This window comes from Ursus maritimus, unplaced genomic scaffold (assembly GCF_017311325.1).
Source record: "Ursus maritimus isolate PB19 unplaced genomic scaffold, ASM1731132v1 scaffold_32, whole genome shotgun sequence".
Taxonomy (NCBI): Eukaryota; Metazoa; Chordata; class Mammalia; order Carnivora; family Ursidae; genus Ursus; species Ursus maritimus.
The window spans coordinates 11,469,189-11,483,111 of record NW_024425786.1 but is presented as its reverse complement, the minus strand read 5'-3'; the positions used below and the strand labels follow the sequence as shown (position 1 = coordinate 11,483,111).

The 13,923-nt window shown below is 63.4% G+C and overlaps 2 protein-coding genes across 6 annotated transcripts in view; one reads left to right on the top strand and one right to left on the bottom strand.

Annotated features, from left to right (window-relative positions):
* ZBTB17 (zinc finger and BTB domain containing 17) overlaps nt 1-10,225 on the top strand; it is a 31,844-nt gene extending 21,619 nt beyond the window's left edge. For 2 of the 5 annotated variants that reach the window (XM_040645828.1, XM_040645829.1), the window contains exons 3-16: nt 3,025-3,231; nt 4,116-4,304; nt 4,858-4,998; nt 5,314-5,439; nt 5,827-6,077; nt 6,155-6,297; nt 6,384-6,684; nt 6,846-6,933; nt 7,012-7,128; nt 7,224-7,344; nt 7,586-7,716; nt 8,025-8,234; nt 8,350-8,439; nt 8,523-8,910. In XM_040645828.1, the coding sequence (XP_040501762.1) occupies nt 3,027-3,231; nt 4,116-4,304; nt 4,858-4,998; nt 5,314-5,439; nt 5,827-6,077; nt 6,155-6,297; nt 6,384-6,684; nt 6,846-6,933; nt 7,012-7,128; nt 7,224-7,344; nt 7,586-7,716; nt 8,025-8,234; nt 8,350-8,439; nt 8,523-8,806 (2,397 nt within the window). In that variant the 5' untranslated portion in view covers nt 3,025-3,026 and the 3' untranslated portion in view covers nt 8,807-8,910. Of the gene's footprint in view, nt 1-186; nt 320-3,024; nt 3,232-4,115; nt 4,305-4,857; nt 4,999-5,313; nt 5,440-5,826; nt 6,078-6,154; nt 6,298-6,383; nt 6,685-6,845; nt 6,934-7,011; nt 7,129-7,223; nt 7,345-7,585; nt 7,717-8,024; nt 8,235-8,349; nt 8,440-8,522; nt 8,911-9,200 lie in introns of those variants that run through there. The other 3 variants (XR_005839042.1, XM_040645826.1, XM_040645825.1) reach the window with 3 other exon arrangements.
* SPEN (spen family transcriptional repressor) overlaps nt 10,185-13,923 on the bottom strand; it is an 89,235-nt gene continuing 85,496 nt past the window's right edge. The window contains 5 exon segments of the mRNA XM_040645824.1: nt 10,185-11,368; nt 11,814-11,972; nt 12,306-12,500; nt 12,667-13,179; nt 13,593-13,923. Of these exon segments, the coding sequence (XP_040501758.1) occupies nt 11,237-11,368; nt 11,814-11,972; nt 12,306-12,500; nt 12,667-13,179; nt 13,593-13,923 (1,330 nt within the window). The 3' untranslated portion in view covers nt 10,185-11,236.

The window sequence follows — 13,923 nt, the reverse complement described above, 5'->3', positions numbered from 1 at the left end:
AGCCTGTGTTCAAGCTGCTCGTCTGCGAGTGGCAGCCACCTTTCGCTTCCTTCCTTCTTCCCTCCCTCCCACCCTCCCTCGTGGTTCTGCTCCCTCCCTTCCCCCCCCCCCAAAGGTCTTCCGCTGCTTCTCTCACCCTCTCTCCCATTTTCTCGCTTCCTTTTCTTTCTTTGGTTTTGTCAACAGATGCGCCTTCTCCGCTGGAACAGCTCCGGAGGCAGCCTCACAGGACCCTGGAGGCCTCCGTGTTCTGCCCCCACACCCACGTCTGTCCTCCCATCGGAGGAGCGGCGTTGGCCTTGGGTGGAAATCATACCCCGTGGGTACCCATTGTTCTGGGGGGGGCATGGGAGGTACCGGGCCACCAGCCACCCTCGCCCAGGACTTTTACTGCCCCCCCAAGGTCTCTGAAATGAGAGCCCCCCCTCCGTGTCCAGCCCCAGGAGAGCCGGCTTCGTGCCCTTCCCTGGGAGCTCTGGCGGTGCCGCAGCTCAAGGGCTCCCGGCAGCCCCCGGGGTCCCAGGCCAGCCGCATTGACCAGCCGCCTTCTTCCATCCCGGGGGGCCTGGTGTCTCTTCTTGGGTTTCTCTTCGCAGCAAGTCAGGTCGCCTTCCCGCTGGAGGGTTCTGCCTTCAGTCAGCTCCAGCCCAAGGGCCTGGACCAACTGTGTACCTTGGGGTGGGGGTGGGGGGTTGTTCAGCAGATGCTCCCTGGTTGTTTCTGAACCTGGGAGATACTTCCTCCCAGTTCAGTTTTCGGGTGAGCTGCTGGTGCAGGTGAAGGAGCCCGGGCGGCTGCCAGGTGCCGGGTGGGCTTGTTCTGAGTTGAAGGAGCGTCTGACCCTCGTGGGCTCTTGTGGTTCTCCCTTTCTGCACTGGGGAGGGGTTTCTGCACCTGGGCTTCTGAGGACATAGGGAGCGACTAGTGACGGGGACTCAGGGGCTGCCCGGGTGCACACGCGCTCACGTGCCTACCCCCGCACCCCCCTCCTCCACAAGAAGGCAGCTCTGGGGCTGAGCTGGCCCCGGGCCTCTCCTTGCCCCCACCTCCATTCCGTGTGCGCCTTGCTCAGCGTGTATGGCCTTCGGATCCTGGGCCTGGGTGCCCCGGCCTGGGTGTCCAGCTCACGGACCGGACATTGGTTCTTTTCCATGTTCTCCAGAAACGTCTCTATTTTAGTTTCTCCCGGCTAGGGCACGGAGCAGCCAGAATGCTCCTCGCATTCATTCCTTCAGGTCACAGCAGGAACTTCCTTGTTCTAGGGGCTGAAGACCGAGAAGGAGGCCTTCACAGGCGTCTTGTGTCCGTAGTGGCCTTTGCTCTGGCGGGCCTGGCTCCGGCATAGGCTGCTTAGCAGGTGCAGGCGGCCTGCCCTCTCCGCTCCGGGGCCGGCTCCTGCCACCCCCTCCGCTCCGGACCGGCCCCTGCTGCCCTCTCCGCTCCGGGGCTGGCCCCTGGCGCCTCTCTGCTGAGCTCTAGCTGGAGGCGCCATGACGGAGCAGAGAACCAAGAAGCCGTGGGAGCTTGTGTGTGGAGGCTGAGATCCAAGGACGGTCGTGGGGATGCCGGAGGGAAGGAAAGGCTGTTTCTGGGTCCCCCGCAACAGCTGCTCTGCACTCGTGGCTCAGAGGCCGGCATGTGGCACACAGCCTAATGCCACCACCACGTTCTTTCTCCCTCCTGGAGCCCTGCTTGCCTGCCCGGTGACCTCCCTCCACTCAGCAAACACCCAGCCCTGCTTCTGAAAAGTTTCCAGACGCCACGGGGTGGGTGGGCTTTGCATCGTTCAGAGCTGATCGGTGCTGGCTAAGCCCCTGGTGGGGGGGTGGGCATGGCTTTCTTCGGGGCTCATCAGAGCCAGACCACCATACATGGTCACGGCTCCCGCACAGTGACTCACCCCCAGGAGGCTGATGTCACAAATCAGCGGGAGCCCATGAGGGGCTGCTGAAACCTGGGGGCCGGGAGCCCCAAAGTGTCATCCTCCCCCACCCAGAAACAGCCTGGGGCAGGTCGGAGCAGACCCAGGCCTCAGATGCCGGGCCAGGGCCTGACAGCCTGGCCCTGGGGTGAGGGGTGGGGTGGGGGGTCTGTGCAGTGTGATCCCAGGAGTGGGGTGTTGACTTTTATTTTGAAATTGGGTCTTTCTTGAACCGAGGGTCTGCTCTTTTCCCTGTGAAAGGCTGGTCTGAGGTGCAGTCTGGTGTGGCGCTGCTGGGGAGGAGAGGGCTGCTTCACATACTTATTTAGTCATGGCTTGTGGCAGTTCGTCATTATTCGGCACCGGGCCATGGAATTTTTCTGAGCATTTTCACTTGAGACAGTTGTGGGATTTCCAGGCATGAAGTGAGGCCTTTCACAGAGAAACTGCAGCCAGCCCAGCAGCTCTTGGGGTCAGGACGAGAGTTCATTCTTCCTCCAGGGACAGCCTGGAGAGGTTTCTGGAGGCAGAGGACTCCCCAGCTTCCTGTAGTTCCCTGAGGCCATGACTCAGCGAGAGATCCCTGTCCCCAAGGGCAGGACTGGACTCTGCCGGAGCTCCGAGGGCGCCGCAGGAGAGGGTCCGCCCCCGAGATGCTGGGAGGTGGAACAGCTGTCTCACCTGTGCAGGACAGAAGGGGAGAAAACGGAATAGAAAGGTTTTCATAAAGCCAAATGTATCGAGTTGAAAGATGATGTCATGCACCCTTTTTGTAAAACATGTTAAACTGACCATGTCTTTTTCTTTTTTAATGCTCACTGTCATCAGTGTTTAGTGTTTGTTTTTTGACTTTCTAATGTCGTTACGTGGCAAGACGCGAAGCTGGCCCTTTTCTCTGGGTCCCTCAATCTTTGGTCTTTGGAGCTTTGCTGGCCAGTAATCGAGGGGTCTCGGAGCCGCTGGTCAGCCGTGGCTTGCAGAGGGGGTCTGGAGTGCTTTACCCTTGCTGGATTTACTCCCCCCCTTCCCGCACGCCCTCACCGGGGAGTCCGGGGGTGGACCGTCCTCCCCGTGCTAACGCGACGGCCCTCCGGCTCCTGCAGCCATGGATTTCCCCCAGCACAGCCGGCATGTCCTGGAGCAGCTGAACCAGCAGCGGCAGCTGGGACTGTTGTGCGACTGCACTTTCGTGGTGGACGGTGTCGACTTCAAAGCCCACAAGGCGGTTCTGGCGGCCTGCAGCGAGTACTTCAAGATGCTCTTCGTGGACCAGAAGGACGTGGTGCACCTGGACATCAGTAACGCGGCAGGTACCCCGCTGGCCCCCGGCCGAGCTGGCGGAGGCTCACGAGTGGCAGCCGGCTCTGTGCTGCGCGGGGGGCCTCCCGACGCGGCCCCGCCCTCCTGGGGGCGGCACCTTCGAGCCGTGGGGTGCGGCAGGCCTCCCAGATGGGACCCAGGCCGCGGGTTCCTACCACGTTCGGGGGGCCGGTTTTGACTGGGAGCTGGGTGGTAAGAGGAGAACCGACAGGAGGGGCTCGTGGTCACGTAGGACAGGCTCCTCAGGAGTGACAAGGAACAGGTGCGCTCTTCCCGGCCCCCAGCCCCATCCCGTGGCCGAGTCCGTCCTGAACCCCTACCCCCCGTGCTAACCATGGTGGGGACGGCCACGGGTGGCGCTGGGAAGGGACCCTGGGGGTTGAGAAGGAATTGGTCCTGGATTCCGCTCCTAACCCAGAATGGCATGACCTGCCATGAGAAGGTCAGGGCGAGGTGGTGGCCCCCCAGTTTACAGATAGGGAAACTGAGATCCGGAGAGGTCAGGTGACCAGCCTGGCGGTCAGATACGTTGTGGCCGAGACCTAACGAAAGCCAGTGCTGACACCGTCTTGGTGGCGCACTCTGCAGTGGTGGAGCGTGGTCGCTGAGTAGTGGAGAGTATTCCCGGGGGGCGGGGGGGGGCGTTCACACCCCTGTCCTCCGTGCAGGGCGGCCGTCACCCCCTCTGCTCTCTGTGGGGGTACTTCATTTCAGAGGCTGTGGTCTGGGTGCCAGTGCGGGAGAGGGGGCGCTGGTGGCCTGCCACGCTGCTTTTCGCAGATCCCCGGGTCCTGCTGCCGAGTGGGGCCGCTGAGCCGGCCGCCGGCGCCAGGCCTCGCGGCGGGTCCGTGACGGCTGTGTGTGTCCTCGGCAGGCCTGGGGCAGGTGCTGGAGTTCATGTACACGGCCAAGCTGAGCCTGAGCTCTGAGAACGTGGACGACGTGCTGGCCGTGGCCAGCTTCCTGCAGATGCAGGACATCATCACGGCCTGCCATGCCCTCAAGTCACTGGCTGAGCCGGCCACCAGCCCCGGGGAGAATACGGTGGCCTTGGCGGCGGAAGGTAAGCGTTTGGCAGGCTGTCCCGAGCAGGCAGCATTGGATGCGGTGTTGCCTCTGACTCTGTTTCCTCTCTCTGGGCCTCCGTTTCCTTCCCCGGCCTTGCCTGCCCCGTGGAGTGCGAGGAGGAAGTCTCAGGAAGGCCTTCAGAGGGACCCCCCCGTCTGCCTACCCGTCTTCCCCACCTTTTACCCGCTTGCTTTGTGCTCTGCTGCCCCAGAGAGCTGGGGGCCTGCCTGGCCCAGACCTCTGCACACGGGGGTCCTCCTGCAGTCCCTCCCCTCTCGCGCCCTCCCTTTGCAGAGAACCCCGAGCCGCCCCTGAGCACTGACTCTGAGCAGCGGCTTTGTGTTGCGTGTGGGGTGTGCTCCCTGCCGGTGCGGGAGCCCCACGGAAGCGGGAGCCTGGCGTGTGGAGTAGGTGCCCGGGGGACAGACTGGCAAACCACTATGTAGATGTATCCCCAGGAGGATCTGGAAGAGCTAGCAAGTTCTGGGCCACCTCACCCCTCCAGCCAGGTGATGGGAAATGGCGGGTCTGTCGTGTTCCATCTCCAGGAGGAGACAAGAGGGCCAAAGAGGAGAAGGCGGCTGCCCCCACACTGAGTGAGCCGGACCCCGCCGCCAGTGGTCCGCCCACAGGCCCGGGCAGGGAGCCCAAAGAGGAGCGGGGCGGCCAGGCCGAGAGCACGGCCAGCGGTGAGTTGTGGCACCGAGGCCCTGGCCGTGTGTCCCATCCCCTCGCGGCAGCTCGGGCTCCAGTGCCGCGAGCGGCTGGCTTCCTTGGGGAGGCTCCTGAGCCTGGGAGGCAGGGCGGCAGGGCAGCTGCCCCTCTGGAGCTCTGGTTACCCAGAGGGACCCGAGGTTCACACTGGGGCACCTGTTCCAGCCGGATTGGAGGCGCAGGCAGCCTGAGTTTGGGTGTGCTGGGTCCCCACCCCGGCCTCAGCCACTCCCGGGGGCCCCCAGATGTTGGGTCCTCATCAGCCTCCCGTGTTCCCACACCGCACCCAGGTGCCGAGCAGACGGAGAAGGCGGACGCCCCCCGGGAGCCCCCGCGCGTGGAGCCCAAGCCCGACCCGACGAGCAGCATGGCAGCGGCCGAGGCTGAGGCCGCCTTGTCGGAAAGCTCCGAGCAAGGTACCCTGCCCCTCGCCGGGCCGCGCTCACACGTCCCCCAGGGCCCCTCCCTGCACCCTCCGCTGGATCCCGCGGTGAGTCCCGCTTGAGCTGTGGGCCCAAGTCACCTTTCCATTCTCAAAATCTGGCCTCGGTTTCCCGGGGCGCACCCCGGTCGTGCTTCTGCCAGCGCAGGAGTGTTGCTGGTGCAGCCGGGAGAGCACCAGCGGGGACCCCGCCCCCCGCCGAGCAGGTCCCACGTCCCCGACCGAGCGGCCCTGGCGGGGAGCCCACGCCCGGAGGGCAGCGGAGACCAGCCCTCCACCTCGGCTTCCGCTGGCTCTGCCGGGCCAACCTGTGGAGGCCGCTCACCGCCCTAGCGCCTCAGTGCCTGCCCTTCCCCGGCAGAGATGGAGCTGGAGCCGGCCAGGAAAGGAGAAGAGCGGGAGGAGGAGGGCGCGGCGGCCGCCGAGGTCAAGGAAGAGGGGCCCCCGCTGGAGAAGGGGGAGGCGCCGGAGGAGAGCGAGGAGTCGGCCAGCACGGACTCGGGCCAGGAGCTGGGCCAGGAGCTGGGCGCCGAGGCCCGGGGCCTGCGCTCGGGCACCTACGGCGACCGCACGGAGTCCAAGGCCTACGGCTCGGTCATCCACAAGTGCGAGGTGCGGCCTCCCCGCGCCCCCGGGTCCCCCCCCCCGCGCCCCGCCCCGCCCCGCCGGGTCCCTGATGCTCCCCGCAGGACTGCGGCAAGGAGTTCACGCACACGGGCAACTTCAAGCGGCACATCCGCATCCACACGGGCGAGAAGCCCTTCTCGTGCCGGGAGTGCAGCAAGGCCTTCTCGGACCCCGCCGCGTGCAAGGCCCACGAGAAGACGCACAGGTGCGCCCCCCCCTCCCCCTCCCCCTCCCCCCGCCCCGCCTCTGGGAGCGCGGCGAGCCTCCCGCCCTGTCGCCTGTGGCCGGCAGCCCGCTGAAGCCCTACGGCTGCGAGGAGTGCGGCAAGAGCTACCGGCTCATCAGCCTGCTGAACCTGCACAAGAAGCGGCACTCGGGCGAGGCGCGCTACCGCTGCGGCGACTGCGGGAAGCTCTTCACCACGTCGGGCAACCTGAAGCGCCACCAGCTGGTGCACAGCGGCGAGAAGCCCTACCAGTGCGACTACTGCGGCCGCTCCTTCTCCGACCCCACGTCCAAGATGCGCCACCTGGAGACGCACGACACCGACAAGGAGCACAAGTGCCCTCACTGCGACAAGAAGTTCAACCAGGTGGGGGGCCGGGGCTCGCGCGGAGGCCGGGGGGCCGGGTGGGGGCGGGCCCTTTCCGCGGTGGGACCCGGAACGTTCCGCCGGCCTGGGGGGGGCGGGCCGGGGACCCCTTGTTCCCCGGCGGGGGTACGGCGCGCCCCGCTGAGCCCTGCCGCGCACAGGTGGGGAACCTGAAGGCCCACCTGAAGATCCACATCGCCGACGGGCCGCTCAAGTGCCGGGAGTGCGGGAAGCAGTTCACCACCTCAGGTAGGGCCGCGCCCGCCCCGCGCCCCCCGCCGCTCGCCCCCCGCGGCGCCTCACGCGCCCTCCGCGGTCTCGCCGCAGGGAACCTCAAGCGGCACCTGCGGATCCACAGCGGGGAGAAGCCGTACGTGTGCGTCCACTGCCAGCGGCAGTTCGCCGACCCCGGCGCCCTGCAGCGGCACGTCCGCATCCACACCGGTGGGTGCGCGGCCCGGCGGCGCCCGGGGGCGGGGAAAGGCGCGGGGGAGTGGGGGGGGCGCGGGTGCCGACCCTTGTCCTGCCCCTGTCCGCAGGCGAGAAGCCGTGCCAGTGCGTGATGTGCGGCAAGGCCTTCACGCAGGCCAGCTCCCTCATCGCGCACGTGCGCCAGCACACCGGGGAGAAGCCCTACGTCTGCGAGCGCTGCGGCAAGAGGTCCCGCCCCTCCCCCCGCCCCGGGCCCCGCGGGGTCCCCCGGCAGCCCGCTCGATCCGGGGGGCCCACAGACGAACCGAGAGCTCGGGTGGAAACGGGCCGACTGCTGCCCCGGCCCACAGAGGTCCCCGGGGTCCGCCCCGACCTAGACGAGGAGGCGGGAGGCCCCAGCCCGGGTCCCCGCCCCCCCCCACCTCGCTCCAGCCGTTCGGTGACAGCCCCTCCTTCTGCGGCGCCGCAGGTTCGTCCAGTCCAGCCAGTTGGCCAATCACATTCGCCACCACGACAACATTCGGCCTCACAAGTGCAGCGTGTGCAGCAAGGCCTTCGTGAATGTGGGGGACCTGTCCAAGCACATCATCATCCACACCGGTGAGCTTGTGCCCACCTGCCTCATCTGGCCCTCGTTCGCGGGGGCGGGGGTGGTGGGAAGGGTGGTCCCTCCAGATCCCAGCCTTGGGTGCCGGTCCTTGCTGCAGGGGCCTGGGAGGTTCAATTTCAGTAAGGACCCCATTTTCCTAGTTTCCAGAAGGCACGTGGCCCCTGGAGGCTTCTGTGCAGCCCTGGTGGCTGCCCCAGAGCACTTGTTGCTGGAAAAGACAGGGCTTTGGGGAAGCTGGAGGCCACTGAGGTCCTCCCCCCCCCCCAACGGCAGGCGAGAACCTTGCCTTCCCCCCCAGGAGAGAAGCCGTACCTGTGTGACAAGTGCGGACGTGGTTTCAACCGGGTGGACAACCTGCGTTCCCACGTGAAGACTGTGCACCAGGGCAAGGCGGGCATCAAAATCCTGGAGCCAGATGAGGGGGGTGAGGTCAGCGTGGTTACCGTGGACGACATGGTCACACTGGCCACCGAGGCACTGGCGGCAACGGCCGTCACTCAGCTCACAGGTGCGGGCTGCAGGCAGCAGGGGTGGGTCAAGGGCAGCTTGCCTCCGGGGTGGGCACGATGGGGCAGGGGCCTGAGGCCTGAGGCCCTGAGGACTTTGCCTGCCTTTGCCCACAGTGGTACCAGTGGGGGCCGCGGTGACCGCCGACGAGACGGAAGTACTTAAGGCCGAGATCAGCAAAGCTGTGAAGCAAGTACAGGAGGAAGGTGAGAGGGGCCGCCTGGGGTGTGAAAACTGGTAGACCCCTGAGGGCTCACCCCATCCTGACCACGGCCCCCACCTCCCACAGACCCCAACACCCACATCCTCTATGCCTGTGACTCCTGTGGGGACAAGTTTCTGGATGCAAACAGCCTTGCCCAGCACGTGCGGATCCACACGGCCCAGGCACTGGTCATGTTCCAGACGGACGCGGACTTCTACCAGCAGTACGGGCCAGGCAGCGCGTGGCCGGCCGGGCAGGTGCTGCAGGCTGGGGAGCTGGTCTTCCGCCCTCGGGACGGGGCCGATGGCCAGCCCGCTCTGGCAGAGACGCCCCCCACAGCCCCTGAATGTCCACCGCCTGCTGAGTGAGCAGGCGTCCCTCTTTGTGACTGTTTATTTAAGGATGGATGGCACCCTAGATCTGAGAGGGGTGGCCCCGTTCCCTAGAGAGAATAAATTTGATTATTTTCTAATGCTGCCTATAGCTCCCTGTGGGGGTGGGGCGGGGAGCTGGCAGAGCTGTGGCCGATGCCACGGAAGGGCTGCTCCACCCAGGGACCAGCTGGCACCGACCTGTTTCTTGGCAAAGCCAGGCTGTCCCACCCACAGAATGGGACTGGTGCCTCTGGACCTGTCTAGAAAAAAAGCTGGCTTCCTTGTCCTGAGTCGGGGTGTGGGCGGCACGCTTAGGGCCAGAGAGACCGTGGCTCCGTGCACCCCATCCCCTCATCCAGTCTCCTCCTTGGGCTTCTCACCTGTTCAGCTTCAGGACCTGAGCTCCCCTCTCCGCCATGGAGCACAGCTGTGACCCCGCTCCCCCTCTGCCCAGTTGGGTTGGCTTCCCAGGATCCAGGCAACCCAGAGAGAGCCCAGCTCAGAAGCCCATTCAGCCAGAGCAGCAAGGTAGGCAGAGAGCCGGCCCACCAGGCCATGGGCCCAGTTCTGTTGGGCTTGGGGAAGCAGGAGGGCTCCCCACTCACTTCACAGGATTAAGGCCAAGCCAGTGCCCCACTTTTTTGGGAACACTTATGTGCCCTGAATCAATGGGAGTCTGCGACCAGGTTGAGGGTCAGAAATGCGTGGCCAGGAGCTTTGATGGGGGGAGGCAGGGGACACAGCTGGCTCATCCTTAACCCCTCAGCAGGGAGAGCTGATGCCGTCTCTGCCCCTCTACAGTTTGCTCCGAGCAGCTGTAATCCCTCTCTCAGAGATGGCACCGCCTCCTCACTCCGAGAGCCCTGTGATTGTCTCAAGTGAGCCCATCAACTCTGTGGACCCTGTGTTCCTATCCCCCCCCCCCGCCCCCGCCGCCAGGGCTCCCCCACCCCCAGCTGGTAGCAAGTCCAGTTGCCCTGTCCTTGCTGGCACCAGGCCAGGCTGTGCCACTGCTGCTGCGGGGCCAGCCTGCTCCAGGCCCGTGGGAGGAAGGAAGGGGCAAGAGGCGGGACACCAAAGTTTGCCTACGAGGTTTGTGAGTTTGCCTGCCAGGCGGTTCCCCCGCCCCTCCTCCCCCCCCCCCAATCCAACTTTGAAGTGCCTTCCACGTTACCCAAGAACAAAGTTCAGTCTGGCAGAAACCTCTTGTACAAGATAACATGATGCTTGGGGAGGATTAACTGGCAGGAAGGGAGCAGGTCCCATGGACAGACTTGGGGAGGGAAACAGAAGTGGGATGAGGGCCAGCTATTCCCCTAAGCAAAGGACCCTTGGTCCTCCCACCAAGTGACAATCACATCCACACTTGACGTGTTTTGTATTTTTTAATAAAGTTTGTAATCCAATGGACACACAAAACAAAACTGCGCTGAGAAAACCAGTTTCATAAATTAATAAGTGTTAGGAAGTTGGGGGGAGAGGTCAAGGTAACAGGAAGAGGGGAAGCCAGTCTTTTTTGTACAGTCTTTTGTGTGTGTGTGACACTTCCAGATCGCGGGGGCAGGGCCCGTGCTGTAACGAAGCGCACTTATACAAATGAGTGACAATACAAAGTCTGAGTATGAAAATAAGATTTTTCTCTGAAAACACATTTTTGGCACAGATTAAAAAAAATGTATGTCAGGGGAATTTGATTTTTTTTAAGTCAGTATTATATATATTTATATATATTATATATTTATATATACACACATCCCAAGTTCTGCATATCCCACCAGGAAAGAAAATCCTTCTGTTTGCTCTTTTTCGACTGTAAACTGTACATCCGGGTGAATCAAAGATGGTGGCGGCAGGAGACTTAAGAAAGGGGACACATCCAAATGGGCGAGGGGCAGGGCAGGGTGGGGACAGAACCACCCAGTGAAATGTTCCTTGACCCCAGTGTCTCAGCGGAAGCCTGAAGTCCTGCGCTCGAGTCCTCAGTGTGTGTTTCAGGTACGCCAGGCCATCCAGAGTGTCACAGCCTGTCTTCAACGGTGCAGAAGTCCAAGTCACTAATTTAGTGCAAAGGCAGTTCTGTTTTGTTTCTTAAAAACAAAAACAACAAAAAATTAATTCCACTGCCCAGTTCCTTTTCTCCAAAAAGAGGAGAGAGAAACCCAGCCCCAAGGTGTCTGCAGAGTCCATCGGTTGGTGGTCTGTCCTCGGGCTAAATGTCATGTAAACACACAGGTAGCAGCACCACTGCCCAGAGGGGTCTGTCCCCCTGAGCCTGGGGGAGAACGGGCTCGAGGGCGAGGCTGGCGGCTGGCAGTGGAGGATGTCCCCTTCGGCAGCTGCTTCCTCCACGGGACTGGGGGTCCTGGGTTTACTTTTTGCTGCAGAGCCTCGGGGAAGTCCACCGAGCGGGGATCGTTCGGTGGCTCACACGGAGGCGATGACAATCATGAGGTGGGGAGAAATGCTGGAGATGCTGGCAAGGAGGTCGGGGGCCAGACGGGACAGGTGGCTCTCCGAGAACTCGCAGGGCGGGAAGATCTGCAGCACGTAGGCGGGCTGGAGAGGGGGACGAGAGAGACGAGTGGGATCCCCGTGTCCACATCAGCCACCCCACTACCATTCTTGAACATTCCCAACTGGGGGCCCTGAAGGGGCCCAACACACAGAGCTAGGGTGAGTCCGTTTCCCCGTCAGCAAATGCCTCCAGGACTGTCCACCAGGAGACACCTAGTGTCAGAAAACTAGCCACCTGAGCTATTCTCCTGGGAACCTTCCTTCACAGCACGGAGCTAAAAACCTCCATGGTCTCGGGGGTCCCCGGGTTAGCTCCAGGGTGGGCCATGGAGGCCCCACCTCTACACTCTGCTCGAGTCCTCTATCCAAAACACCTTTTGCCCACCTCTGGACCACTCTTGAGTTGGCCCTGGTAGCCCGTGCCACTGGACTCGACAGCCTAGACCAGCCCCTACGTGCGTGCCCCAAGTGAGGACATTGGGCTGACCTGATTGGAGCCAGGGTTGGGAACGTTGATGATCCCTGCCGCCTGCTTGGCCTGCAGATAGGTGATGAAGGCTGCCTTGAGGGACTCCGTCTGGCTCACGACATCCTCTTGGTCACGGCCACAGGGTAGAGCCAGCAGCAGACAGTAATCTGTCTCCACCTGTGGCAGAAGCAGCCGTCAGTCATCAGGGGCCTCCCCTCAAGACAGCAGCCCCATGCAGAGGCCTGTCCAACCTAGGGGTTCGGCTCCTGAGTCCACAGAAGCCCCCTCCCCCCACGCCGACCCTCAGAGGACCTTAAAGTCCACCCTATTTGTTGACTGAAAAAAACCAGTTTCTGAGCCTAGAGGGATCTTCCACCCCCGCCGGAGACAGAACATGCCAGGCGCGCCACTACCCCACCCCACGGGCAAGCCAGGGAGACAGGCAGGTGGGGGCAAGCCATGTCGTCCCTCGAAGGCAGGGCAGCTGCTCGCCTGGGCCCCAAAGCTTACCGTCATCCTTCGGGCAACCCCTTCCAGCTGGGAGGCCTCGAGCCGCATCCTCTGGGCGATCCTCAGCGGGGGGCCTCCTTCGGAGAGGGGCAGAGACCGGTGGGCCAGGACGTTGTTGCCAGAGACAAAGTGGAGCTGCACGGCAGCTGTGTCGTTCTTGAGGGCCAGCAGGCCCTGCCACACGATGGGGTACTTCTGCTCTCGGGGAGACAGACAGATGTGATAAGCTCACGGCTACAGAGCAGAGCCATGCTGGACATGGCCCCAGGCAACAGCTTACTGGTCTAAGGGGGGACCTTAAGACATTCAACACAGCGCAAAGCTTGGAGGGGAGCAGGGGAGGCCCCCTGCCTGGGCTTACCTTCAGAAGCTGGACCATATCCACAGGCCTCTGGGAAGTCAAGTGTGGAGAAGAATCTGGTTTGGAAGCGGGCTGGGCTTCAGTGTGTGTCAGAGCCAGTCCTGGAGGGGTGCTGGGGCTGGAGGTTGTGGGGACAAACAATGGCTGCTTTGGGGCAGCCTGAGCAGGGAGAGGGGCCGGGAGGTCAGGCTTCATGGACACAGACACAGGGGAGGGGTAGGAGGTCTGGCTTGTTTCTGCCTGCGCCCTCTGAACCTGGGCGTGAGGCTCAGCTGGCCTGGTTGCAGGTACAGTTGGGAGGCGAGGCTGTTCTACTCCTGTCTGGGTCCCCTTTGCCTCCTGGGAGACCTGAGGCATCTTGCTGCTTGGCGGCTGGCCCGGCTGGCTGAGCTGGGAGGGTTGCTGGCAGGGCTGTGTGGGCTGGGCAGGCTGTGTGGACTGCACGGGTTGGGGAGGCTGTGTAGACTGTGCAGGCTGAGTGGGCTGCAAGGGCTCACCTTCAGGAGCTGGGCCCTGGAGTTTGGCAGGGGAGAGAAGAATGGAGTGGAGAGCGTGTTATACACAGTACTCTGCCCATACCTCCCCCCCAACCCCCTGCCCTGGGCTCCTGGGCAGGGTCAGCTGCAGGCATCCCTTGGAAGTCAGGCCCACAGCAGTGATCCTCTTGGGCACTCAGGATCGAGGGCTCTGCGAAGAGGTCACCCGCTCACTCTCCCCCACAGCCCTGCACAAAGGAGGCACCCCCGCCCCCACACGATCCCCCAGAGAGCACCTTCCCGGGTCTCTGGCCTCTGCACAGAGATCGGATTCCCTCACCCTGCGATTTCAGGAATGCCTCTTTAAACTCACGGAAAGGGCAACACATGTCAGGGGCTGCAGTGGCACTGCAACTGCCCCAGGGAGGAAGGCTGATGTGTGGCACTCACCTGAGCGGGAGCCTTGGTCCGAGGAGGTAGACCGATGGAGGCGGCGGTGGCAGGAAACTGAGTGTGCGTGAGCTGAGCGGGGCCGTGGTAGGTGCGGATGTCTCCGTATCTGTACTCCTGAAACAGCTCCCCGCTGGAGTGCACTATCTGCACACCGTGGGTCACCACCACAGGCGGGGTCAGAGGCAGCCCCTGCAACTGGTTGCTGGGGGTGACCGTGAGGATGCGGGCCTCCCCGTGGGGGGCAGGGGCCGGGGCCGTTTTGGCTTCCGCGGTCTTGGTGGTGTCTTTCCCGGGCTGCTGCGGGACCTTGCTGGCCGGCGGCACCTTC